General features: G+C 41.1%; 2 protein-coding genes across 2 annotated transcripts; one reads left to right on the plus strand and one right to left on the minus strand.

Annotated features, from left to right (window-relative positions):
- Positions 1 to 221: 221 nt before the first annotated feature.
- On the plus strand, positions 222 to 12,853 carry rhot2 (ras homolog family member T2). The gene is made up of 19 exons (XM_031739306.2): positions 222 to 415; positions 1,094 to 1,152; positions 2,048 to 2,129; positions 2,261 to 2,304; positions 2,699 to 2,752; positions 2,840 to 2,892; positions 3,211 to 3,319; positions 3,497 to 3,598; positions 3,732 to 3,830; positions 3,920 to 4,028; positions 4,146 to 4,266; positions 4,484 to 4,568; positions 5,295 to 5,440; positions 5,547 to 5,647; positions 9,535 to 9,665; positions 9,789 to 9,869; positions 9,964 to 10,086; positions 10,610 to 10,812; positions 11,528 to 12,853. The coding sequence occupies exons 1-19, from the start codon at positions 379 to 381 to the stop codon at positions 11,643 to 11,645; spliced, it is 1,857 nt and encodes a 618-aa protein (XP_031595166.1). The 5' UTR covers positions 222 to 378; the 3' UTR covers positions 11,646 to 12,853.
- A 1,238-nt stretch (positions 12,854 to 14,091) lies between these two features.
- Positions 14,092 to 15,509, minus strand: LOC116319928 (histone H1.0-B). Its single transcript, XM_031739395.2, has one exon. It carries the CDS (start codon positions 15,248 to 15,250, stop codon positions 14,657 to 14,659), a length of 594 nt encoding a protein of 197 aa, XP_031595255.1. The 5' UTR covers positions 15,251 to 15,509; the 3' UTR covers positions 14,092 to 14,656.
- Positions 15,510 to 25,318: the final 9,809 nt, after the last annotated feature.

Raw genomic sequence — 25,318 nt, forward strand, 5'->3', positions numbered from 1 at the left:
TTGATTAAAAATGCTAAACTGGGAGTGATGAACACAGATTGATGTGAAACCACATATCATGTTTGATATTATTTTTTTCTTGTTTGCACTTGTTGTGTATTCCCTGTGATTTCAGTGTGTAATTGAGCAAACAAACCCTGATCCAGTGCAGTAAATCCAAAGACAACAGTGCAGTGAGTAACGCCTGGCCTGTGCCCAGCAGAGGGCGTGGTTTCACAGTCTCCTCTGTGAACCGGAAAGATATGATTTCACCTTGGCTGCATATCGCTGTGGAGAGGCACACGTTTGTTTTAAGCTAGAAATTTGACATTCAAATGAATGGTGGATGTCACTTTAGTGCCGCGACGTGTCTGACTGTTTTCCAGAGAGAGAGGAAACATGAAGCAAGACGTCAGGATACTTTTACTGGGGGAACGTAAGTCATTCACACTGACAGCCGAGCACAAGCTAAGCAACTAGCAGCCATTAGCTCCCGTAGCTAACTAACTTTTTGACTGCTAGTTGAATATGTCCTGGGTTACTGCTCATGCCAAGAGGCGATAAGTGTCTTTAAAAAGAAAGAAGTTACTCATATAAAAATATATGTTTTATGTTGGTACAATATACTTCCTGTCTGTCGTTTATATTTCGCTAGCTTAAAATATTTGATTGCAAAGTTACAGTTAATAATGCGCTGCTGGTTTCTAGCACGGAGTAATCGCAATAACGTTATTATTTTATGTATTTTTATCTTATTGACTGAATGAACAGTTTTAAGCCACACTGCGCAAAACATAAATATATTTTATTGGCCGTTTATTGTTATTTTGGAAAGTTTGCTTTGAGTTAGGTAAGCTAACACATCAGTACTCTCTAACGGTCGACACAGTCATCAAGGAGCCATATAAACTAACTAAAGGTAAAACAGAGTAACAGTTAGCTGCCAAACAATAGTATGTCTTTTATATAATCATGCTTTCTTCTAAGTGAACACGTTTCAATTAAGTGAGCTTTATGAAGCGGTCACTCTGCATAATAACTACTTTATAACTAGGTGCTATCAAAATAAGAGCTACATTAGCGCCTTTCATCCTCTCATTTTCTTCTCTGACAGCCAAAGTGGGGAAGACATCTCTCATCATGTCTCTGGTTGGAGAGGAGTTCCCTGAACAGGTAACTGTAAGCACAGCTCACCTCTGCTGTGCCTTTCTAAGCATCTAAACATTTGCCTTTTCTTGCTATGTACACTCCTTCACTTATTTAGGTGCACCTGTTCAACTGCCTACTAACACAAATATCTAAGCAGCCAATCAAATGGCAGCAACTCAGTGCATTTAGGCACGTAGACATGTTCTAGATGACAAGCTGAAGTTCAAACCGAGCATCACAATGGCCAAAAGAGGTGATTATAGTGACTTTGAACGTGGCATTATTGTTGGTGCCAGACAGGCTGGTCTGAGTACTTCAGAAACCACTGATCTGATCTTCCCACGCAAGCATCTCTGGGAGTTGGTCTGAAAACAAAAAAATATCCACTGAGCAGCAGTTCTCAGATTAGGCATCCTGTTCATGCCAGGGTTCAGAAGATGGGTTCAAGCTGATAGAAAAGTAACAGTTACTCCAATAACCTCTTTTTACTACCAAGGTATGCAGAAAAGTAAAGCTAAAAGCACATTATGTAGAACACTAAAGTCCTGTCAGCTAAGAACAGGAAACTGAGGGTATAGTTGCCACAGACTAACAACAACTGGATAATCGCAGTTTTCTGAGTCACGACTTCTGCTGTGACATTTGGATGGCAATCGCATTTTTGTGTAAGCAACATGAAAGCATGTAACCAGCCTGCCCTGTATCAACAGCTCAGGTTAGCAGTGGTGTAATGATGTGGGGGGTATTTTACTGACGTACTGCTTGACACAAATTGAGCATGGGTTAAACACCACGGCCTACTTATTGTTGCTGACCATATCCATCTTTTTATGACCAGAGTCTTATTATGGCTGCATCCAACAGTAGTTTATGATTATTAATTCAGTTAATACAGGGTGTGATGTTTATTTTCTAACAGGTTCCCCCCAGAGCTGAAGAGATAACCATCCCTGCTGATGTGACTCCAGAGAAGGTTCCCACACACATAGTGGACTACTCAGGTAGCACATCATTATTACACCATTGATTTGTTCTTCTTGTACACTGTGTGCAGTTTGTTGAAGTTGCAAATTGTGCACTTGTGTCTGAATGGCATGACTTTGAGATGAATGTTTATCTTCAACTTCAACAGAAAAAGAGCAGAGTGACGAGGTCCTTAGAGATGAGATCATTAAGGTAAATGCAGCAAGCAGCAAGAGAACATAATAAATGTGATTATTTCCAGCTGTAGTGCACCTTTGCAAACTTGATGGAAAAATTAAAATCAGAGGTTGAAAAGAGTTGGAATATTTTTGAACAAATCAAGCAGCCTTGAATAAAAATATGAAAGCTAGGGGCATAAAACATCAGACTGATCGTTTTCCTTTCTCTGGCTCCAGGTACATATATGCACTCTTGCACAATGTAATCAGTACTTAAAGTTTTTTGTTGTTGTTGTTGTTGTTCTAGTTTTTGTTTTGTTTGTCTTTGAAATGATGAGTGTAAAGTAGCAATCATTTAAACCGTTTGAACTGAGTCTGCTGTCAGTTTTTTGGATTAAGATCTAACTTTCTTTTTACACCCCTTACAGGCTAATGTGGTGTGTGTAGTGTATGATGTCACCAATGAGGACACAATAGACAAGGTAGTAAACTACTGTTTGTCTTGTATTGTGTCATACTGTACAGTGATCCCACGCACATGTGTTACATGCCGCCTTTTCTTTTTGCAGATTAAAACCAAATGGATACCTTTAGTCAACGGAGATGCAGAGAAGGGAAACAAGTAGGTATTAGAGGCTGTGTGTGTGTGTGCATGCGTGTGTGTGTCTGCGGCTAGGTGTCCTCTAATCTGTTGAACTTTGCACTCTTTTACAGTGTTTGTTTGCATATGATGTTGGCAAACATTGTAATCTGGGAACTGGAGCTTCTTGTGACACTTTATAAAGTGGACCTGAGCGCATCAGTGAAATTCCCAAAATGTGGAGCGAGTATTAGTATTTGAATCCCACAAGTGACCCGGAGCTTAGGTTGTGATGTATGTGTTTAATAAGTCCCGACGGTGTTGTGCTGAAAGTTCTTCTGTCTCCGTTTGCTACATCAGGGTTCCCATCATCCTCGTGGGAAACAAATCTGATCTGCGCTGTGGGAGTTCCATGGAAACCATTCTTCCCATCATGAACCAGTTCTCTGAGATTGAGACATGTGTTGAGGTGAAACTTAACTCACACACACAGATCTAATCTCTCCTATCTGTACACACCTGCTTATTTTACCCGGACTCGCCTGGATTCATAAAAATATTTACACATGAACACCTTATCTGCCTTTGGGATTTCTGTGACAATGATATCTGAACCATTCTTTGCACTTTGTCTCTTTTTTCCAAGTGCTCTGCAAAGAACCTAAAAAACATTTCAGAGCTGTTCTATTATGCACAGAAGGCAGTTCTGCACCCCACTGCTCCCCTTTATGACCCTGAGGACAAACAGGTCAGCCAATTTTTTTATTTTTTTATTTATTTGGAACTGCATGCCAGGTGTGGTTCTTCCTGTCTGAAACACTTCACTTGTATACACGCATACATTCAAATTAATTGATTTTATATCTAATGTTTATCTCTAGCTAAAACCGTCATGTGTCCGAGCCCTCACCAGAATATTCTACATTTCTGACCAGGACAACGACCGCATCCTCAGTGATGCTGAACTCAACAGCTTTCAGGTGCTCATTATAAACAAATCAGATGTTTTCTCAGCTTTTACTTCAGAAAAAAGTCACTTTGTTTACTAAAAACACATATCTTCATGTAGAAATCCTGTTTTGGGAATCCTCTGGCACCACAAGCCTTAGAAGATGTAAAGACTGTAGTTTGGAAGAATACCAGCGATGGAGTCCAGGACAATGGCCTGACCCTAAATGGTTAAAAAATAATTAAATAAAAAGTTATGAATGTCAGCGTGTAACCTTAAACCAGGTTGTTTGAGGGCCGTATTCAACTAATGGTGTCACGTTTCTTTTTCTTCTTTTTTTTTTCAGGTTTCTTGTTCCTTAATACATTATTTATTCAGAGGGGCCGACATGAAACCACATGGACTATCCTCAGGAAGTTTGGCTACGATGACAACCTTGAGCTGACTGATGATTACCTTTACCCTGAGTATGTGTAGTGCCTGCATCCTGTCTCATTCTAAAACATAACATTGCTGAAGGCCACAGTAAACCAGTGGGCCATATAATTACACTGAAAACATCATTGCTCCTGTACAGTTACAGTAATCTCAGTCATCCTGTTCATCCAGGTGGTTTTGACTTTGTTTGCTTTTCTGCATTAGTCAGAGGAATATTGAAATATCTAAATGTTCTTCTGTTGTCAGACTCAGAGTTCCTGTAGGCTGCACCACAGAGCTCAATCATCAGGGTTACCAGTTCATCCAGCAGTTGTTTGACAAGTATGATGAAGTAAGTAGCAAGTTCAGTTGTCTGAGTCTTGAGCTCTATTCAGACATGGGGTATGTAACATTGACTTTAATTCAGATTCCTCTGGGTTTCGTAAAAAGTTTCCTTGACCTTGATGCTGGAAGGTACGTCAGTACTTGTGCAGTTTTGTCTATTATGCACAAGATTTGATGTATGTAGTCAAGGGAAAGTGTCTGTACACACTTAGGTTTAGTAAATTGAATGTTTATATGGCTCTGACAACAAAAAGTGCACAAACTGGCTCTTGTTCTCTCTCACTGTAATTTTATGTGTGCTGTTAATGTGACAGTATGGATTCAGTTCTGTGTTAAAGGAGGTACATAAGATTTTTGTAATGACTGCTGTCTCAGCTTTGTTATGAAAAATAAACAGGGGGCCACTAACACATGAAGCCAGATCGATTAATAGAATGCAGTGAGTGTTTGAAAGGGTCTCGTGTCACACTGCACAGTAAAATTAGTGTAAACATGATCTCCCTGTTAAATGGTAGCTCATACTATGTTGAGTCTATCCATCCATCCATCCAACCACAATTCACAGGATTCACTACTCCTACAGTATTGATAAGAATTTAAAACACGGTGACCATCTATAGGGTCTCAAAACATTTGTCGTAATAAAAAGTGAACTGCAATGGATTGTGAGCCAGATGAGCTGTTATGTTACTGACATTCTGGTTTTGAAGAAGTGCGTTGCTTTCCCTCTTAGGATAAGGACTCCGCTCTGTCACCAAAAGAGCTTAGAAACCTGTTTTGCGTATGTCCTTACATGCCATGGGGTCCTGAAGTCTACATGACTGTCCCAACCACAAATGAGGGCTACATCTCAAATCACGGCTACCTCTGTCAGTGGACGTAAGTTTCTTTGTAAATTATTGACATTATGTGTTAAGTAAGCTCTGGGTTTACACTTTAATGCACCTCCAGGAGTTTATTGTCTGCACACGTATGACCTTCACAGGCTTTCTGCATACCTTGACATCCACCGTTGCCTGGAGCACCTAGGATATCTAGGCTACCCTATTCTCACTGAACAGGACTCACAGACTGCTGCAGTCGCAGGTGTGTGTGTGTGTGTGTGTGTGTGTTTGTGTGTGTGTTTAACATGGATGGTGAATAAAAGGCATTATTACTGTGACACATGGGAGATATCAGTACTTCTTAAATGTAATTCTCATATGTTAAGCTCTATAGGAAGATTAGTCTTAATGCTGTTGAATAAGTTTAGCTTGTGCATGTTGATCTGATCTAATGGTTCACTTTGAAATGGAAGTTTATAAATTGCATGTGTTTCAATACATTTATGGATGCATGGGTTGAAGCATAGTGCACTCTCTGCATGGCAAAGTAACTGGGCATTAACTCAGTGAGTGATGATGTTTGTATTTCGTGACAGTATATGACAGGATGTGACTTAAAGATATCTGCAGACACACTGTGGGCAGTTTGAGAACAGTTTTGTAAGGAAGTGTGATGTAATGTTACACATATTTGTCAGGAAAACATCAAAAATCTTTCATTTTTGCAAAGAGACTTTTTGTTCAAATTCAAATTCAAATTTTTTTATTTGTCACATACACAGTCATACACAGTACGATATGCAGTGAAATGCTTACACAACTGCTCGTGACCTAAGGAAAAAAGAAAGGGCTATGAATAAGATAGGAAATAAATATGAAAATTAAAAAGGGTAAATTTAACTAGGAAGGAATAAAATAAAATATATATATGAATTTGTTGAAAATAAAATAACTGTACAACACAAATTAGAATGAAGGGTAAATTTAGCTGGGAAGGAATAAGATAAAATATATATGAATTAAAGTTTAAAATAAAATAACTGTACAGCAAAATACACAATACACAGTATAGAAATATATAAGAATGTATGAAGAAATATAAATATATATACAATAACAGCAGCATTTTACAAGTATTAAACAAGTACATAGACAAGTATTGTCTATGTGCGTGCTGGTTTTAGTTTTCTTTTAGGTAGTTTGATGTCCATTGGTGAGTCAGCCTTTTTTGTGCAAGAAAACCTGAACTTACTTTGTTTGTTTTTTTTAAGAGGGAAATCTGGATTTTTTTTAAATAAATAAAGTAACCTCTTTGTGTACTTTGATTTTAGCCATGTTAGCAGAATCATTCATGGAAGTCTTCTTAATAACTCCATGTCATCAGGGGTTTTCGTGTGGCTTCTTTGTGGCTTCTGTGCCTTGGGCACACCATTGGTGATTTTCATATACACACATATGTATGTATATGTGTGTGTGTGTGTGTGTGTGTATATATATATATATATATATATATATATAAAAAAACACCCAGCACGCCCCTGCGGGCGGTTTATCCTTCAAGCTCGGGTCCTCTACCAGAGGCCTGGGAGCTTGAGGGTCCTCTTGCAGTATCTTAGCTGTTCCCAGGACTGCGCTCTTCTGGACAGAGATCTCCGATGTTGTTCCCGGGATCTGCTGGAGCCACTCGCCTAGCTTGGGAGTCACCGCACCTAGTGCTCCGATTACCACGGGACCACCGTTACCTTCACCCTCCACATCCTCTCGAGCTCTTCTCTGAGCCCTTGGTATTTCTCCAGCTTCTCGTGTTCCTTCTTCCTGATATTGCTGTCATTCGAACCGCTACATCGATCACTACAGCCGTCTTCTTCTGTTTGTCTACCACCACTATGTCCGGTTGGTTAGCCACCACCATTTTGTCCGTCTGCATCTGGAAGTCCCACAGGATCTTAGCTCGGTCATTCTCCATCACCCTTGGGGGCATCTCCCATTTTGACCTCGGGACTTCCAGGTTATACTCGGCACAGATGTTCCTGTACACTATGCCGGCCACTTGGTTATGGCGTTCCCATGTATGCCTTGCCTGCTAGCATCTTGCACCCTGCTGTTATGTGCTGGATTGTCTCTGGGGCATCTTTACACAGCCTGCACCTGGGGTCTTGCCTGGTGTGATAGACCCCAGCCTCTATGGATCTTGTACTCAGAGCTTGTTCTTGTGCTGCCATGATTAGTGCCTCTGTGCTGTCTTTCAGTCCAGCTTTGTCCAGCCACTGGTAGGATTTCTGGATATCAGCCACCTCCTCTATCTGCCGGTGGTACATACCGTGCAGGGGCCTGTCCTTCCATGATGGTTCCTCGCCTTCCTCCTCTTTCTTGGGTTTCTGCTGCCTGAGGTATTCACTGAGCACGCTGTCAGTTGGGGCCATCTTCGTGATGTATTCGTGGATGTTTCTTGTCTCATCCTGGACTGTGGTGCTGACACTCACCAGTCCCGGCCCCTTCCTTCCGCTTAGCGTACAACCTCAGGGTGCTGGACTTGGGGTGAAACCCTCCATGCATGGTAAGGAGCTTTCTTGTCTTTATGTCAGTGGCTTCTATCTCCTCCTTTGGCCAGCCTATTACCCCAGCAGGGTACCTGATCACGGGCAGGGCGTGGTGTTGATGGCCCGGATCTTGTTCTTACCGTTCAGCTGACTCCTCAGGACTTGCCTGACCCTCTGCAGGTACTTGGTGGTTGCAGCTTTCCTAGCGGCCTCTTCATGGTTCCCATTCGCCTGTGGGATCCCCAGGTACTTGTAACTGTCCTCTATGTCTGCAATGTTGCCTTCTGGTAGTTCAATCCCCTCAGTTCTGACTACCTTCCTCTCTTTGTTACCATCCGACTACACTTCTCCAGTCCGAATGACATTCCAATGTCATTGCTGTATAGCCTGGTAGTGTGGATCAGTGAATCGATGTCTCGTTCACTCTTGGCATACAGCTTGATGTCATCCATGTACAGGAGGTGGCTGACAACCGCTCCGTTTCGTAGTCGGTATCCGTAGCCAGTCTTGTTAATGATCTCACTGAGGGGTTCAGGCCTATGCAGAACAGCAGTGGGGACAGAGCATCTCCTTGGTAGATCCCGCACTTGATGGTGACTTGTGCTATGGGGTTGGAGTTGGCCTCTAGTGTTGTACGCCACATCCCCATTGAGTTCCTGATGAAGGCTCTTAGGGTCCTGTTGATCTTGTACAATTCAAGGCATTCCAGTATCCAGCTGTGGGGCATTGAGTCATAGGCCTTCTTGTAATCAATCCAGGCTGTGCACAGGTTGGTCAGTCTGGTCTTGCAGTCTCTCTCTCTCTCTCTCTCTCTCTCTCTCTCTCTCTCTCTCTCTCTCTCTCTCTCTATATATATATATATATATATATATATATATATATATATATATATATATATATATATATATATATATATAACTTCTTCATTTTATTTATCTTTTCTGATAAATTTATTTTAAAGTTTAAAGTCTTGGCTCTATTTCTATTGGTTGCTTTGAGCAAAAACTTCAAGCTTTACACTTCATTACAATCAAATGCAGTGTTTAGGTGTACGGGTATTGACAACCACTAGAGGTCACTTTACTCAAGGTTTACACTCACCAGCAACTTTCTTGTCAAATGTGAAATACGGCAAAACATTTTAAGACATCTAGAGTGGATTATCAGATGGGGGCAGTAGCAAATACATGTGTTGACCAGTTTATCTTTGAGTAATTTCTACACTGTTTTCACAAGCTGGTCTTTTGGCATCTTATGTTTTGGTGATCAAAACAAAAACAGTTAAAAACACAACAGAACTGAATTGAAACAAACGCTTGTGTTTCAGTCTTATTTCCATCAACTTGTGCAGTAACATTTTCTGCTAAGAGCTTTCTAATATCAGGTGTTGCCTTGTACCTCTGTGTTTTCAATTATCTGAAAAATGTAGAACACATTTTTTTCCCAGAATTTTAACATCTGAAATGTTTAACTTTTTTTCTTTTGATGAGCATCGGTGGTGCTCTTACAGCTAAGCCAGTTGAATTCTAACCAGCTTCATAGGAAAAAATAGCATGTCAGTGTTTTGGCCCGTTTTGTGATTTATTTGTTTGTTTGTTCATATGTGAAGTGACACGAGAGAAAAAGGTGGACCTAGAAAAGCGACAGACACAGAGATCAGTATTTCTCTGCAAAGTGATTGGACCAAGAGGGACAGGCAAGTCTGCCTTCCTCCAGGCCTTTTTGGATCGCCACATTGTGGTATGTCCCCATCACCTAGTCTGGAGCTGAATGTCATATGTTGCATTCTTAGGTTGTGATAGACAAATACTACTCTTTACTATTAACTCTGATCATGCTAAAGTGTCTTTTTTGCTTTAATAGAATAAAGGCGATTCCAGCAGTGCCTTCTCCCCATATGTCATAAATACTGTACAAGTCAGTAACCAGGAAAAGTACCTTATCGTAAGTAGCTCCCATGGGTTTTTGTTTTTTTTATATCACTGTCCCTCTCTATCTGACCCTGACTATGACCTGAGCAACCTTCTCTTCTCTGCAGCTTAATGAGGTAGACGTGGAAACGGAGTTCTTGAAGAAGTCAGACGCCTCCTGTGATGTTGCTTGTCTCATGTATGACATCAGTGACCCCCATTCCTTCAACTATTGTGCCAGCATATACAAGGTCAGTCACAGTCAGTTACAGGACCATTTGAAGGATAAAGTGTCAATTTCTATTCATTCTTAATTTTTAAGATCACTTCTTCTTTTACTGTGTGTTTTGCTGCTGTTTGCCCACAGTTACCCTGTCTGATAATCCAGCACAGCTCACTTTGCAGCCTCTCCCAGTCTTTACCGTTCATATATGTAATTACAGAAAGATAATTTTGGAGAGCTGAAAATTGCAGAGGTTAGATGGTCCAACATATTAAATAGACTTGAGACAGACATCCTTCCAGCATCGTTATTAGTTTTTTAATATTTGTTTGACTAAAGAAAGATTCAGTTACAATTACTCTGCAGTTACTAAGCAACACGTAAACATAAACTGCGATTTAATTTGCTTGTATTCGGACCCACTGGCTGTAATTAGTTAACAACCTCAGTTATGTGTTATCTGAATTAGATTAGGACACCCTTTTATATAAATTCACTTCTCCCTCAACTCAGCTTTTCACTGTTTGAACTTTTTAATTTCTTTTATTTAGCAACATTACATGGAAAGCAACATCCCATGCGTGCTGGTCGCCTCCAAGGTGGACCTTCCTGAAGTGAAGCAGTTCCACGGGATGACCCCAGCAGAGTTCTGTTATAAGCACAGACTGCCTCCACCGATGCCCTTCTCCACGCTGTCCCTTGACTCCACCAGCAAGAACATCTACACAAGACTTGCCTGGGCAGCCATGTACCCGTATGTTTCAGTTAGACAGCCTGCTGCACTCAGTCACCACCTCCTGTTTTCAGTCACCTTGTTTCAGGGCGTTTAGGTTCTTTGGTACAGGGAGAACATCCCAGGTTGAGCCCATGTTAGATTCATTAATAGAGAAGTATATGGTTAGAGAAATGTCTCTATATATTATATATACACTTACAGGAACCCTATATTGTTTTAGCTAAACTAAATCTCCTTTGATAATGCAAAACCTTCATTTTCACTGCGCACAGATTAAAAATATCCTAAGTGCTGTCAGACATTAGATAACACTTGTTACCTGTAACTGTATAGTACCAATGACAGTTTCATAAACATCATACACACAGATTCTGACAATCACTTCGGTTTACACGTGCAGAGGGAGATGATGGCAGGCAGGCAGCAGAAAGTCGAGGCAGGGGTTAATTACATATTCATGGCTCTGCACATACTAAATAAAGTGTAGAGTTATATCTACCACATTTTATTGTCATTAAAAAATAAATGTCATTTTGATATACAGAGTTTCTAGGGGTGTATTCAGGAGAAAGTTTCATTAAAACTGTAGAAAATATAAAGCTGAATGAATAAAAGGTGCTAGGTGAAGGTGTAAAATAAGCTAGATGTTTGTAATATTAATGCTTGTTCATGTTTTTTTTTTTTTTTAATTGCTGACCCTCTGTGATTGCTCTTTTTCCCTTTCAATCTCCAGGCACCTGAATGGTTCAGACATGAGCAACACAACATTCTGGCTGAGAGTGGCTTTGGGCTCGGCTGTGGTTGCAGTTCTGGGTTTTGCTATCTACAGAGCTGTTGCCAGACTGAAATGACTGACAAGCTGGAAAGGCTTCCCCCCCCCAGCCTGATGCTCCATCCATCAAGACCAAACCTCTGTGACCAGATGCAGAACCGCCACAGCTTGAACTAGACAAAGTCCATGTCATTTTTTTTTTTAATACCCTGAAGGCTTCCAGGACACTTTCCATATCTCTGCCATTTCCATCATCTGATCTCTTCTCCACTTTGAAGTCAGTTGATCACGTCACACCAGCAGCAAGCTGATGATCGTATTATTCCCCATGCTGCCGGGCCCAGGTTTTTCCGCCTTACATTGTTTGTCCAGGCTAAGTAGTGGGTAGCCTTTCTGTGCTTGACACTCCAAGAACTGCTACTGTTAATATCCAAAAAGGTGCTTTATCAGAGGGGAGGAAATGCAGGAAGAAAGCAGTGTCAAGCCCACTGCTTTCCCCCTCAGTGTCAATATAGTGCTAACGATGAGAGATTTTTATATACGTGCATAAAGCAAAATATGCCAAACTGAATCAAGAACCAAAGGGCAGCATGTGAAGCATTTTGGCAAAGACTACTTGCTGATTGGCTGCTGCTGAAACCCACACATGAGAATTGCTGTTTCTTCTGACTGAGATACCGGAGATACAAATTAATCGTATATGATTTGCCAAATTAATCCAGCGGCAGTGAGTAGTCGTAGCATGCTACTTTCCTCTTAGGCATGCTGTTTGGACTGATGAAGTATTGTTTTTCTTTTTTTTTAGTAGCGAGGTATTAATGGGAATGCTGTGGCAGGGATTGATTTCTCTTTGTGCAGAAAGAAACTTTCCTTTCATGTGGAAGATGGTGGTTTTGCATTTGCTTCTGCCAGAATGTAGGAAATATTTTCTGCTCTAAAAGGAGACCAGGCACACCTAAAAAATTTTACATTTTTAATGAAAAATGTGGTCATTTATCTTTGCTTCTGCTAGGTTTGTTAATTTCACTTTGAAGTTAAATTAATTTTAATTGATTTTAACTGTTTGATTTGTGCTTTTTTTTTTTTCTCCCCCCAAAAACCCTTCCAATGGTTTTACTGTGTTACAGAGTCCACCATTGTATTGTTTTCCCACTATGACTCTTTAATTATTATACCTGTTTTGTTGACTGATTTAGCTCTGAACCCACTGTTTTCCCTGGACGTTTGTTTGACTTTTAAAACAGTTTTCTTACTGATTTTAGTTGCTTAATAAAAGACCAGACCAGACTGGGTGTAGACGTCATGACTGTTGAAAGAGATGTTGTGAAACTGTAATTATTATTGATGTTTGATAGTTGGCACTTTTATCTTTGGGCCAAGTTTCAGTAGTTGCTGAAGTTTTTTGTTTTTAGCGCTCAAGCGAGAGCAGATGTTTTTAATATCTGGCATCTGAGTGTATATGAGTCACAGGAGGAATAGATTCTCTGTGAATTTAATCACAAAACCTTATTTATTTTCATGCATAAAGTGTTAAAATACTGAAAATTAGATTACTCATCGTTGCTGCGACACCGGTTTCAACATGCTTTGGCTGGTCTGTCCGCTGCACATTGATCGCTCAGCAGGGAGCTTTTAAACAAGGTTAGTGCAGCAATCTTACATCCGTATATAAAGATAACAACAAATAACAGCACGTGGAGAGTGACATTTACATGTAATCCTGACTCTCATCATCAGTTGGACTCCAGTCTGCTGCCGCCTCTGTGCCGACTGCATTGACGAGGAGTCCGCTTGTTCCTTCAGGATGCCACAAGATGGCAGAGTTGCTCCTCAGGTAAGGAGGAGGACAGCAAGCGATGGGTGTGTCTGCAAAGGCACCTCCTCGGCGATCTGCAGCCCCTCTATATGATAGATTTTGAGTTTGATGTGCGAATGGTTGCTGCAGGTTAACCTGTATGTCCTCTATGTGGGAGCGTTTGAATGGTGTGTTTCACTAAAAAGCCTTAACCTCCAGTTATTTAATACCCCTGCCCTTCTATGCAACTGCATTTTCATTGTATTAAAGTACTTTATTCCTTTATTCCTGTGCACATTTCCCGCTCTGTTGTGTGCAGGCTTCGTGCTTTATGTCACTCGGATTATAAATCAAACCCATTGTCTGCACCCACGGAGAGCAGGTTGCACTTGATAAGTAACACTATTGCTTCCTAGTGTAAATTGCCATGTTATAACTTGAAGTCATCTCAAGTTTCACTGTATTTAATCAGCTCTTATGCGATTAAAATATCTCATTAAGGCTTCCGTAGGTGGGCTTTGTTAAATCCCAGTGCATAACTAATACTATGGAAAAGAGGGTTTACATGTCATCCCAAATATCCACACATCCAAAATTGGGGACACTGTGTTCTTTGTCCTTGCAGCCAAATAAATGACATATAAGCCTTTAGAGTTTTGATGTGCACAGTATTTTATCCATCCGCTTCACGAAGCGAATTACGCACATGCGCGCAATAAGTTGAAAACACTTTTTTGTTTTTTAGAAGATGACAAAGGTTTATTGGGTCGCAGTGTAAGCAGTCTTTAAAAGTGACTGAATACAGAGTGGTGCTTGTACATCATGAGTCGTCTGAACATGGAAAAAAATATATACAGGATGGAGTCTGAATGACCACTATAGAGGCTTTAGGAAATTCTTGCTGACGCTCGCCTCCTATGGTCTGTACATTGTGAAGGCTCAACAATGCTCAACATTGAAACATTTGTATTTTCAGCATGACCTCGTGCACTAACAACAACTATTCATGACTTCCACTGTATATACAAGTTTTCCTTATCAGCAAGATCTCACTCTAGCCTATAAGTAACCGAGGATCAGACGGGAATTAACAGTATTGTTATTATTAACGCAATAATTAAAAAAAAAACAATGCTCACAATTATTTCTACAGCTTTTTTTTAGGCTATAGTGCAAATGGAGAGAAAACTACTGGTAAAAACAGTATAAGTTTGCATGACACCTTACAAAAATAATACATATACGAAAACATTTCCTTAAGTATTTACAGTGATTTTGCCTCCGCTATTGTCCATTCACTTCTTTTTTGATGTCTTGGCTGCCTTTTTGGGTGTCTTTGCCTTGGGCTTGGCTGCTTTCTTTGCTGGTTTTGCTTTGGGCTTGGCTGCCTTGGGTTTCTTCGCCGGTGCCTTTTTGGCTTTTACTGGCGTCGCCTTCTTCGCGACCTTCTTCACTTTCTTCGCAGCTGCTTTCTTGGGTTTCTCCGGCGTCTTGGCCACCTTCTTGGGCTTGGCCACCTTCTTGGGTTTGGCGGGCTTGGCCGCTTTCTTTGGCTTGGGGGCCGTCGCCGCTGCCGCCTTGGTGGACTTTTTGGAGTCCTCCGGTTTGGTGAGCCTGAAGGATCCGGACGCGCCGATTCCCTTGGTGTGGCGCAGCGTCCCAGCCGCCACCAGTCTCTTCAAGGCCATTTTAATCTGGACATCGGCGTTGTCGCCCACCTTGTAGTTTTTCCTCACGTACTTCTGGATGGACTGACGGGACGCTCCGCTCCGGCTCGCGTCGTGAACAATAGCCGCTTTAATCATGTCCGAGTACTTGGGATGAGAAGCGGGCTTCTTGGGCTTGGATGCCTTCTTGGCTTTGGCTGGAGCCGTGGATGTCTCCGTCATGATGACTTTTTTCTCCTTCTTCTTCTTTGTTTTGAGTAAGTTAACGAGCAAGTCCTGGAAGGTGTAAGTGTCACCCTGCTCTGTGCACAGGAACGTCGAGAAGAGCGAAATAAACGCGCAGTCAGAAATAAAGCTTTCCTTCTAAGTCCAGGTTATCGGACAATGCGCTGCTTTATTTCTGCTTATAAATTTAAAAAAAATCTCATCCACACAAAGTCACGCTTTAATACCCGGGATCAGTTTAAGTGTCTTATTCCACAGGCGCGTTAGTGAGCCTATGAAGCCTATCTGCGGACGTGATTGAGAACACCAACTGCCAGCAGCTGATCTAGCGGACTCCATGGAACTGGCGCCGTCCCGTTTGTGTTTCTTCATCCTCCAACTCCTGACAAATATAAAAACTCCCGATGAATACTACCGAGCGGAACATCACGGGCTGATAGCAGAGACATTGGGCTTCACGCCGGCACACTCGTTGTCCTCCGTCCGCGTCGGCCAACAACTTTTATTCCAGGAAAACCCGCTGGAAGTAACGCGTGCCGTGAACAATTTTGCACAATTCGCATTAAATTGACCCAAACACGCGGAACCTGGGACAAAATCACCCAACGCACATCGAAACTGCATCTATGCTCGTGCTGATGCACGCGGTTCGTGCAGTGCAGGAGTCCGTTTTTCCTTTTAATACATGGATACATTTTCACAACTAACACAGTCCGGCCATTGACTTTGAGTGACGTGGTCGAGATTATTTACTGTTAAACCTCGTATAAATTAAATGTCACGGTATCCAAGTTGCAGGTGACACTCGGGACGGTAATGTGGGTTTATTCGGATCGTGACACGCTTCGTGGGTTCCCCGTGTTTGCTCATTTTGAGGCAGAATTGGTTATAACTGTCACTATGGCAGTCTCCACTCGAGCTTCATTGTCAGGAAAGTTGCCAACACCTTCAAAGATCAGGGATTCTGATAGCGGGTCTTAAAATTGATCACACCGTTTCTGACAGGGGTCACGGATGAGTGGTCGCTGTGTGACCAGGTGTGAGTCCAGCTGCACAGGGGGGACCGCAGCCGAAACCAAAGTCCTTCAATATAGGGCGCAGTGATGGCTTTCTTTTGTTCAGGAACTGGCGCATCAGACCACAGTCAATAACAGGTTGGACGTGTGTTTTTGGTCATGATAGTGAGGGTCTGGGGTGCCGATGCAAAGCAGCCAAAAAATAGATCCCAGATAATCAACTTTGCAACAATTCTGCTGCATTATTTCTCATTTTAATATCAGGTTTACTGTCCCTCCCTGCAACGCCATTTTGATTCCTATATGAAACTCACAGCCACAGGAGTAGTGCTCTCACCCGACTTTTGTGACGTGCTTATCCAAGTTATTGGGGACTAATTTTTGGATGGATACCAGTTTCTGTCCTCCTGCGCATCACACTAAATGGTGCACACATACACACACAAAAACCACGCCGACAACTAGGCAGCTTTTCACAGAGGAGGTCCTCCACTGTAGGCTACTGCAGGATTCTGCCCATTTTGGAGTACCCACTAAAGTACCCACTATTATAAAATTACATTTAGCTGGATTGCAACAATATCTCACGTGTCTGTTTCTATATAAATATATATGAATGATATATAAATGATCTCTCTCCCTTGTTTATCCACCTGTGTGTTTATGGTGAGTTTAAGGACTGAGTGGGTTTTGTTTTGGGGGGCTTCTGGCGTGTGTGTTTTTGTGTTAACCACAGTCTGGGTGAGTTAGTGGGTTAGTGAGTGAGGAGGGATTGAATGGGTGAAAACGATCAGAGAGGGGAGGGGGCGATAGAGTGAATGAGTGAGTGTGTGCTTTTTCCTTTTCATGTGGTACACATGGAGCTTAAGAGGGACGGAAAAGATGAAAGGATGAGTTATGAATGGATGAGTGTGTGTGTGTAGGAGGGTCCATATCAAATAGTATTTATACTCATATAGCACAAGTGTACGGGTGGCGTTGGTGGTGTAGGTAGGTGAAGGAGTGAATAATTGAGCTCAGACGAGCTGGAGGGAACAAAAATATGAATGTGGTGTAAGTGAATGGAGGAGAATAACTGGGCAGTGCGTTGTGCGTGTACGCGCTTGACTGTATAAACACTCACTGCTGGTTTTATGCTAATATGGACAACATCTCTATTGTTTGTGACTCCTTTTCGAGGCCAGGAGTAACAAGAACAGCGTTCGCGTTTCGGCTTGTTTGATTGGAGTGGAGGGCTGACTGCGGGGCCGTTGTTTTTGTCACCGGTTGCTCGCAGTGACGCGTCATTGTTTTTGGCCGCTTGTGCCCCGTTTAGGAAGCGGTGCTGAAAAACAGCAGCCAAACACGGAGTTGTAGTCCAGTTAGACCACTCCCTGCGTCCACCGGCAGAGGGACGTCCTTCACACCGGCTGGACCTCCCGAGCCCCGCTCAGCGCGCAGCATCGAAGTGATTATCGGGGTAATGATATGTAACTTGACGAACGTGGCACTTTTATTAGGACCGTCGCGGAGGCGTTTCTGTTTCACAGGCGACTCATAATTAACAATTATCCGCTGATGGTCTGAATCCCTGCCACAATTATAGCCTGCTGTGGCCCCTTCCCCCCACCCCCTCCTCTCAAGCATTGGAGTCTCAGTGGTGTGCGACAAGTGATTAAGTCGATTAATCAATTAGTTGCTCGAAAGGAAATAATTTTTGATTGATTGTTAATATTTTATGCAAACATGAGTTGGTTCCCCTGCGCGGTATCTGCTGCTTTTGTGTTTCAAATTACAATAAACTAAACAAAAGAAGCTGTTGAGGTGGCTTTGGACTCTGTGTAGCTTCCGACCCTTTTTAATTACTTCTCTGTTTTGTTCAAGCCTTTAATAAAGGAAATGATCCGCAGTTCTAAAAGTAATAGTTGCAGCCTTATGTAGGCGGCGCTGAGATGGTAGAGCGGGTTGTCCACTAATCAGAAGGCTGGTGGTTTGATTCTTGGATCCTCTACATCAAAGTATTATTGGGCAAGATGCTTCACTGTATTTATTAGAGTGTGTGTACACTAGGTTAAAAAAAGAGATATGTGAGTGTTTAGAGTGTTCAAATAGAGTAAAGAAAAAAAACCCTCACTGCATAAGTACCAGTCCATACATGCTGCCTGTGACCTTACAAAATTCCTGATGCCATTTTGGTGTTGACTGTGCATTTATAGGTCATGTGTGTGTCTGAGATTCGCCTTAGATGATGTTTGACCCAGTGCTGGTGTAGTTGTCTAAAGTTGGAGAGAGTGGAGTCGGCTTTATGTTACATATGTATTTACAGAAGACAGCTACACCATCACGTCACATGTGTGTTAGCGTTCCCACTCTAAATTTATCTGATGCCAGTTTGTAATTTTAGCTGAAGTAAACCATCTCAAGTCTCGTCCTGTCGCTGGTCCAAAGCATTCTGGGTAACATCATCCACCATTTTGCTTCTGAAGGCCTCATTGTGCTGCCTATCAGAGAAGTTGATCGGATGTCAGAGGGTCCAGAACTGCCCAGCACACAATTACACTGTGTTACATTTAAAAGAGCACTGCTTTAAATTCAGTATTTGTAAAACTGGTTTTGTTACGGTCTCATAAATACACCACACAAAGAATTTCCCTCATTGTTTGAGCAGCTTCAGTGTAATTTGTCATATTTTACCTCATGTATATTTAGTGAGATTATCCTATGTGGAAGATTTTCCAGTCAGTTACAGTAAAAGGACTGTTTTATACTAAAATGTGTGACAGGAACATCTCTCTTTGAATACATTTTGAGCATAAAGTTGGAAGTGAGAGGGATGTAAAAGGCTTGCTCCGAATTTGTGTAGCTGCTAACAGTTAGTCTCAAAATACATATCTACAACTATGATAATAAAACAGATGACTACACCACCTCTTAAACAGCAGAGGTGGGAATCGCCAGACATCCCATGATACGACATATCACAACACTCATCATATGATATGGCAGTTTTTAATATTTTGCAATAATTAGAAATGAGTATTGCAACAATTAATAAAATAATATTGCAAATTATGTCCGCAAAGTTAAACCCTGTCAGTATATGTTTTATCCAATAAAATACACTTCTGTCAATTCAGTTATCATTTATTTATTTATTTTAGCAAAATGAGATTGTTAAGTAAATCAACATTATCACTAAAATTGGCCATAAATGTTACCATAAGACTGAGTCAGTCTATTAGTCTTTGCATGAATGTGGTCAAGTTGGAAATGACATGCAATCTGTTTCTGATAATACAGCAGTTAACTATGATAAATGGTCAAAATCACATATCTGTTGTTGTCCACACAGACTGAAATTTACATTTAACTGTTACATTTTTGCTCAGCGGTCTTCCTGTACCACAGGAATATAACCAGTTAGTTGCCTCTAAAACTCTGGTTACAATTTCTTAACAAGAATGAGTGGAATGAAGAGGCCAGGACCTTAACATGGTCCGCTTATGATCTAGATTTTTTGCCCAATAAGTTAGATGCGAGATATAAAAACTGGGCAGGACAAGGCTTAACAGTATACTGTATGTTTTATGATAAGGGAACTGGGTTTCGATTCACTCTGACTTACAGACAATTCTTAGTATGCAACTTCCCTTTAATTGGGATGAACTGGATAAAGTAACCAAGCTGTTATGTGGCATTTTGAGTCTGGCTACCAGAAAGACTAAGTGTAAAAATTCCATCACTACATGACTGGCATGAGGTTGTCTATGGGTTGTTTAAAATGGAAAAAAAATACATTCTCTAACAGATTTTAATATGACACATTTGTAGAGATTTGGGACAAATGGAAATTTTACATTTTGTGAAGGCGTCCCGAATTTGTATGAACCTCCGTAATTCTGTATCTTATATTTTTGAACTTTTATATACATATGTTATGTTCCCTATTAAAAACAATTATATTTTTGGTAAATTCTAAATAATAATAATTAAAAAAAAAAAAAAAAAAAAAAGAATATAACCAGAATATGCCAGAATCAGCTGGCAGCCTGTCCCCTCTAGTTGTGCTCATTGACGGGGACTCATTCAGACTGATGTCAACATGTCGGCAATCTATCTGCATTTATAAATTAGACAAATTATTTATTGTATTTATAGTCAGACTAGTGCAGAAAGCTCGCCTCCCATCAGGCAGTATGAGCTGTCTTGGTGGTAGCATTTCTAGAGTATTTTAATATATGTAATAAAATATTGATATTTGGTGTCCTTGTATCGATAGAGTACTGACAAACAAAATTTCACAATATTATGCTGTGTGAATATTTTTTCCCCATTCCTGCTAAACAGTGTAAAACACTGAACAAAAACCAGAGCTATTACCTGTCAAGATCATCTTTTCCACACAGTATATCAGTTGATGGTCTGTACCATGATCTGCATGTGAGATAGTGTAACATTGCTTCCAGAATAACCTAAATATTAAACACGAATCCTTGTACACTGTATAATTTATCCATGCTAGAAAAGGGCAAATCAAGGCCGAATATGAAATGAAGCGTTGTTAATCTTTTAACACTCGCACCTTCCAATAAATCCACTTTACTTAAAATCTGCTGTTTTGCATTGCTTTATGATAGACTTGAATGCAGGCCAGCCTTTTAGTGTTTGTGCAGCAGCACATTTTTGTTCTTCTGCAGGCTTTGTGCTTCGGCTTCTTTAAAAGTTCACCAGTTAAATGTTTCAGACTGCCAAGTCTAGGCTTTAGTCTGGCTGGTTTTATTTGAAAGAACCATTTGTGCCATGTTTCAGCACATAGTGGCAATATGGCAAGTCTCCAGAAGTAATCGGACACTTGGCTGACAAATGTGTGTGTGTTTGGTACGCTGTGTGTCATTTCTCTGTTGGTTCACGCTGCTGTGGATCACAACTGTTGTGCTGATTATCATAATGGATCTATAAAATGTAAGCCCCTGGTAAGCCTTAGAAGCAGAAAAAACTGAGTGTAAATCACAAACATCCACAAAGAAATGAGAAGAGTTGAAGCTGCTCTGTCAAACATGGTGGTGCTTCTTTCCTGGGTTGGGTTAATAAGGCTGACAAAAGAAGTGGCCCAGTGGCATCTTCCTGTGACTTCACAGCTGATGGAAGCAACAAGATGAATTCTTAAATTAATCAAAACTCCCCCACTCACAGCCAAAGCAACCAAAGAGCTTTTTAGGAAGAAATTGTGAAATATTTGACCTGTGATCCAGTTAAATTGATCTAAAGTTAGTAGACTCATTCTTACACTTCTCTCCACCAAATTTCATGACGTTCAGCTTGGTCGTTTTTGCTTAATCTGGTTGCATCAGGAAGTCTATCCAGAGCAAAAATCTGCCAAATCAAACATGCAGATCGACCTGCTGTGGAACAGCTGAAAGTAGTTTGTTTTTGTGTTTTTGCTCACTTAAGGGAAATGGAATTATAGAGGTCTTTTCTACTCTACTTCTTTCTACTCTACCTGAGCACTCAAAGCGCTTTATACACGCACCCATTCACACACACTGTTTTCCACACCTAAGTGCTTTCTATCCAGCATTCACACTCTGATGAACACATCGGAGAGCAGCTCAGGGTTCAGTATCTTGCCCAAGGATACTTTTGGCATTCAGGCTGGAGGAGCCAGGGTTAGACCCACAAATCTCCAATCAATATAAGACCGCCTCTACTGTGTGTCAGCTTTGTGCATGGATAAGATGAGTCTGTTTACTTTATGATGTGTCTCACTACTTTAGAAACCTTTGGCACCGTCTGTATGACAGGTTGTCTGTCCTTCAGTTTGTGCTGAGACTCAAATCTCTCAGGTTGATTTGAATTGCGATGCAGCAGAGGGCCCGAAGAGTGAGAAAAATGTGCAACTGCCCAAAATGTTACTGTCTGGACTGTATATCATCATTTTATCCCTGTTCAGGCTCAAAATGCCAGTTATTAATCTGAGGTGGACATTGTTTAGTTCAGCTGTCATTTACGCTGTCACAGCTTTCTGTGAGATTAGACCTTTACCACAGTGACACTAGGCCTTGCTGAGAAAGTGAGAACAGCTTTTTGACACTCCAGTGGTTTTAATATTGTCTTCAGGCCAGCTGGGTGTGTGTGCTCTCCGTCGAAGTCGTCTAAGTGTGTATTCTGGTTTTGACAGCTGTGTCATCGCTTCGATGTCGGAGCAGGTGTCAACGGCCAAGTGCTGCGCTGACTGCTGCGCATCCGAATCAACAGAGGCCGTCAGTTCGCATCGCACCAAGAGGTTCTTTGTGAGCGTCTCTTCAAAAACGCCCTCTGTCATTTCGCTATGTAGAGTAGTTAACTATTTCCACAATGTCAGCTGTCAAACCACCTCTCGTATAACAGGCTGCTCACTGGACACAGTGTGTCAGAGCACCTGTGAGCTGTCAGTCACACCAGCAGAAGCGACTCCAGCAGAGGCTTTGGTGAGGTATTGTCAGCTGACAGTTGAAAGATTGTTTTGGGGTTTTTTTAACTGAAGTGCTGAGCCAAAAGATGATCAAGCAGCCATCTGGAGTTCTTTCAGTAAACTAAAGTTATCGTATTAAGGTGAGATGGCACAGGCAAAATCCTGTTCCATACTACCTGAAACAAATAGTTCCAATAATAAGTTTAAGTCTTTATCTGCAGTGAATGGGTCGTTTGGGCACTTTGCAAATTTGCAATTGTATCAACAGTTCAGGCTGGTGGTGGTGTAATGGTGTGGGGGATATTTTCTTGCCCCTTACAACAAGCTGAGCATCATTTAAACATCACAGCACCTTGTTCAAACTACACCATGAAGAATTAAAGCAGTTCTATAGGTACAATCAGGTACTAGCAAGGTGTACTTAAATAAGTGGCCCATGAGTGTACACTGACTTTGTCAAATATACAAATGCAGCATTGGCAACTTGCATTTAAAAATCTAATTTCTGTCTGTGTTATGAATGTTTTACAGTCGGGTTTGTTTTTATGTCATCCAGAGCCCGACTAACAGAACTTTTTTTCCCCTTGAAAATAGCAAAAATGTGCTTTTTCTGGCTTTTCCTGTTTGTGGAAATCTGAAACAAGAATTTTGAGCAGTTGCTAATTTGCAACAAACATTCAAAAAACTTACAATATAACAGGAAATGATTCTTAACTGGGGAAGAGCCAAAGTGATAACTGTTATTAAAAATGTAATTGGTCTGCAGTGTCTCTCTCTCTTTCTCAGTAACAATAAGACTAAACCAGAGCAGCATTTAGCATTTAGTTTGTAATCAAACACTTATAGTGACATATTGGTTATATGCTGTCACATCTGATTGACACTGGCACTCTTAAAGAATGCTGAATTTAGCTCTAATCCTGACTTTAACCTTTGCCCCTTTAATACACTGGGACTTACAGTAGGTAGAGAGCATGAGCAAAACGAGCTGCTGCAGCAGTCAGGCACTTACTCTGAGCTGTGTAATGTGGGCCAACTTCATTTTAATTGAGCTTTTCTTTTGTTCGTCTGGGGTTATTTTTGTTTTTGCATTTTAGTTTCATGGTTTTATTTCAACATCTTCTATAAAAACTAAAATGTGATTGATTGTTTTTTGCTTTTCCTGTGCTACCAGAATATTTTGCAAACTGTTTTTCAGAAAATCTGGAAGAAGAGTTTTGCACAGAGTGCAGTTCTGGTGTCTTGAGGTGCTGATTTTACCAACAGAGGGCAGCAGCAATCTAAGCACACGCTAGAAATTGTGTCATTTGGCATCTATCAACATAATCACTGACTTGATGGGAATTAAATTAGCACAAATTACAAAAACCGTGTCAGAAATTTATGCTTGTGTCTGATGATGATGAAAGTAGATGGTTAAAAAAGAAAAAGTAAATGCAGGCAGTAGAGACACTTGGGTTGTTTTGTTCATTTGCAGTTCTGCCCAGATGTTTTGTTTTATACCACCAATAATTATCAGCATTTAGTCTGATCAGCCTTCATCACTTCATCACTGGTGCTGAGGTTACGGCTTTGTGGGGCATCTTTACGATCCCCTCTTCTTCTTGTCCGCTGAAGACAAGATGTTCATGTTGGCTCTGATGTTCAGAGCGGTGCAGCACATTGAATAGAAATATTTACATCTGTAGGGCCTAAAACTTTCATCGCTGTACTGCATGTGTAAACCACATGAGAGCACGTGGAGGACAAGCTTGGATTTAGATGGTGCAACTGCAGCCTTAAACAGCAGAGGTCTCTCCATGACTCCCAATCCTATCAATGAGAAGATCAATGAGTTTTACACCACATTTGTAGCACTGAAAACAAAATTTGGGTCTAATCTGCACTTCATGTTTTAAGAGGAGTCGTGCGTGTGTGCGTGTGTGCGTGTGTGTGTGTGTGTGTGTGTGTGTGTGTGTGTGTGTGCGAGAGAGAAAGAGAGTATTGTGGAGCTTACTAGTAATTAGTGCCCTCCTATGAAATGAATCAGAGTTGGCAGAGATCATAGAATATATAATACATTCCTCTTTTTAGTAATTTTCCCCTCTGCTTTTCCTTCCCCCCTCCTCATTTCCCTCCAATTTCTGCCTCCTTCCTCTGACTCTCTCCTTCCTCTTCCCCTCCTCTTCTGTTTTATGTCCCCAAGAAATCTTCTAAGTAGAACAGTTTGGATTAAAACTGTGTCATTCAGTGACCTGATTCATTTTTCTGCCATTTTTATTTATTTTTTTATCATGTGGGTGATTCCCTCTATTGCACAATACCTGCTGCTTGACATTCAGTGGCTTGAGTGTGAAGCCCCTCATCTATTTTAATCCTTGTGACTAGCGGAGGCTAACGGGTTATTAGAAAACCCCCGCCTGGAACAAGCCGTGTCCTTAATTTACAGACGATTAGATTAGAAAACAATAGAGCAACACTTAAATGCTGAGATCAAGCACACTGGCAGCATGCTGAGCGTTCATTATATTGTGCAGACTGGATTATATTTTCACTCCAAAACAACTTTCAGACCAGCCACTCTCCCTGAGTTTATTGTCTCTTTTCTCTCAGTGAATTCACAAACTTTCTCTTCCCCCG

This window comes from Oreochromis aureus, linkage group 8 (assembly GCF_013358895.1).
Source record: "Oreochromis aureus strain Israel breed Guangdong linkage group 8, ZZ_aureus, whole genome shotgun sequence".
Taxonomy (NCBI): domain Eukaryota; kingdom Metazoa; phylum Chordata; class Actinopteri; order Cichliformes; family Cichlidae; genus Oreochromis; species Oreochromis aureus.

Bases quoted from the DNA above. Each gene is read 5' to 3' on its own strand.
- rhot2 (XM_031739306.2), top strand. From the start codon at position 379: ATGAAGCAAGACGTCAGGATACTTTTACTGGGGGAAC. The intron at 416-1,093 runs GTAAGTCATTCA...CTTCTCTGACAG, and splicing joins GATACTTTTACTGGGGGAAC to CCAAAGTGGGGAAGACATCT. The intron at 2,130-2,260 runs GTAGCACATCAT...CAACTTCAACAG, and splicing joins ACACATAGTGGACTACTCAG to AAAAAGAGCAGAGTGACGAG.
- LOC116319928 (XM_031739395.2), bottom strand. From the start codon at position 15,250: ATGACGGAGACATCCACGGCTCCAGCCAAAGCCAAGAAGGCATCCAAG.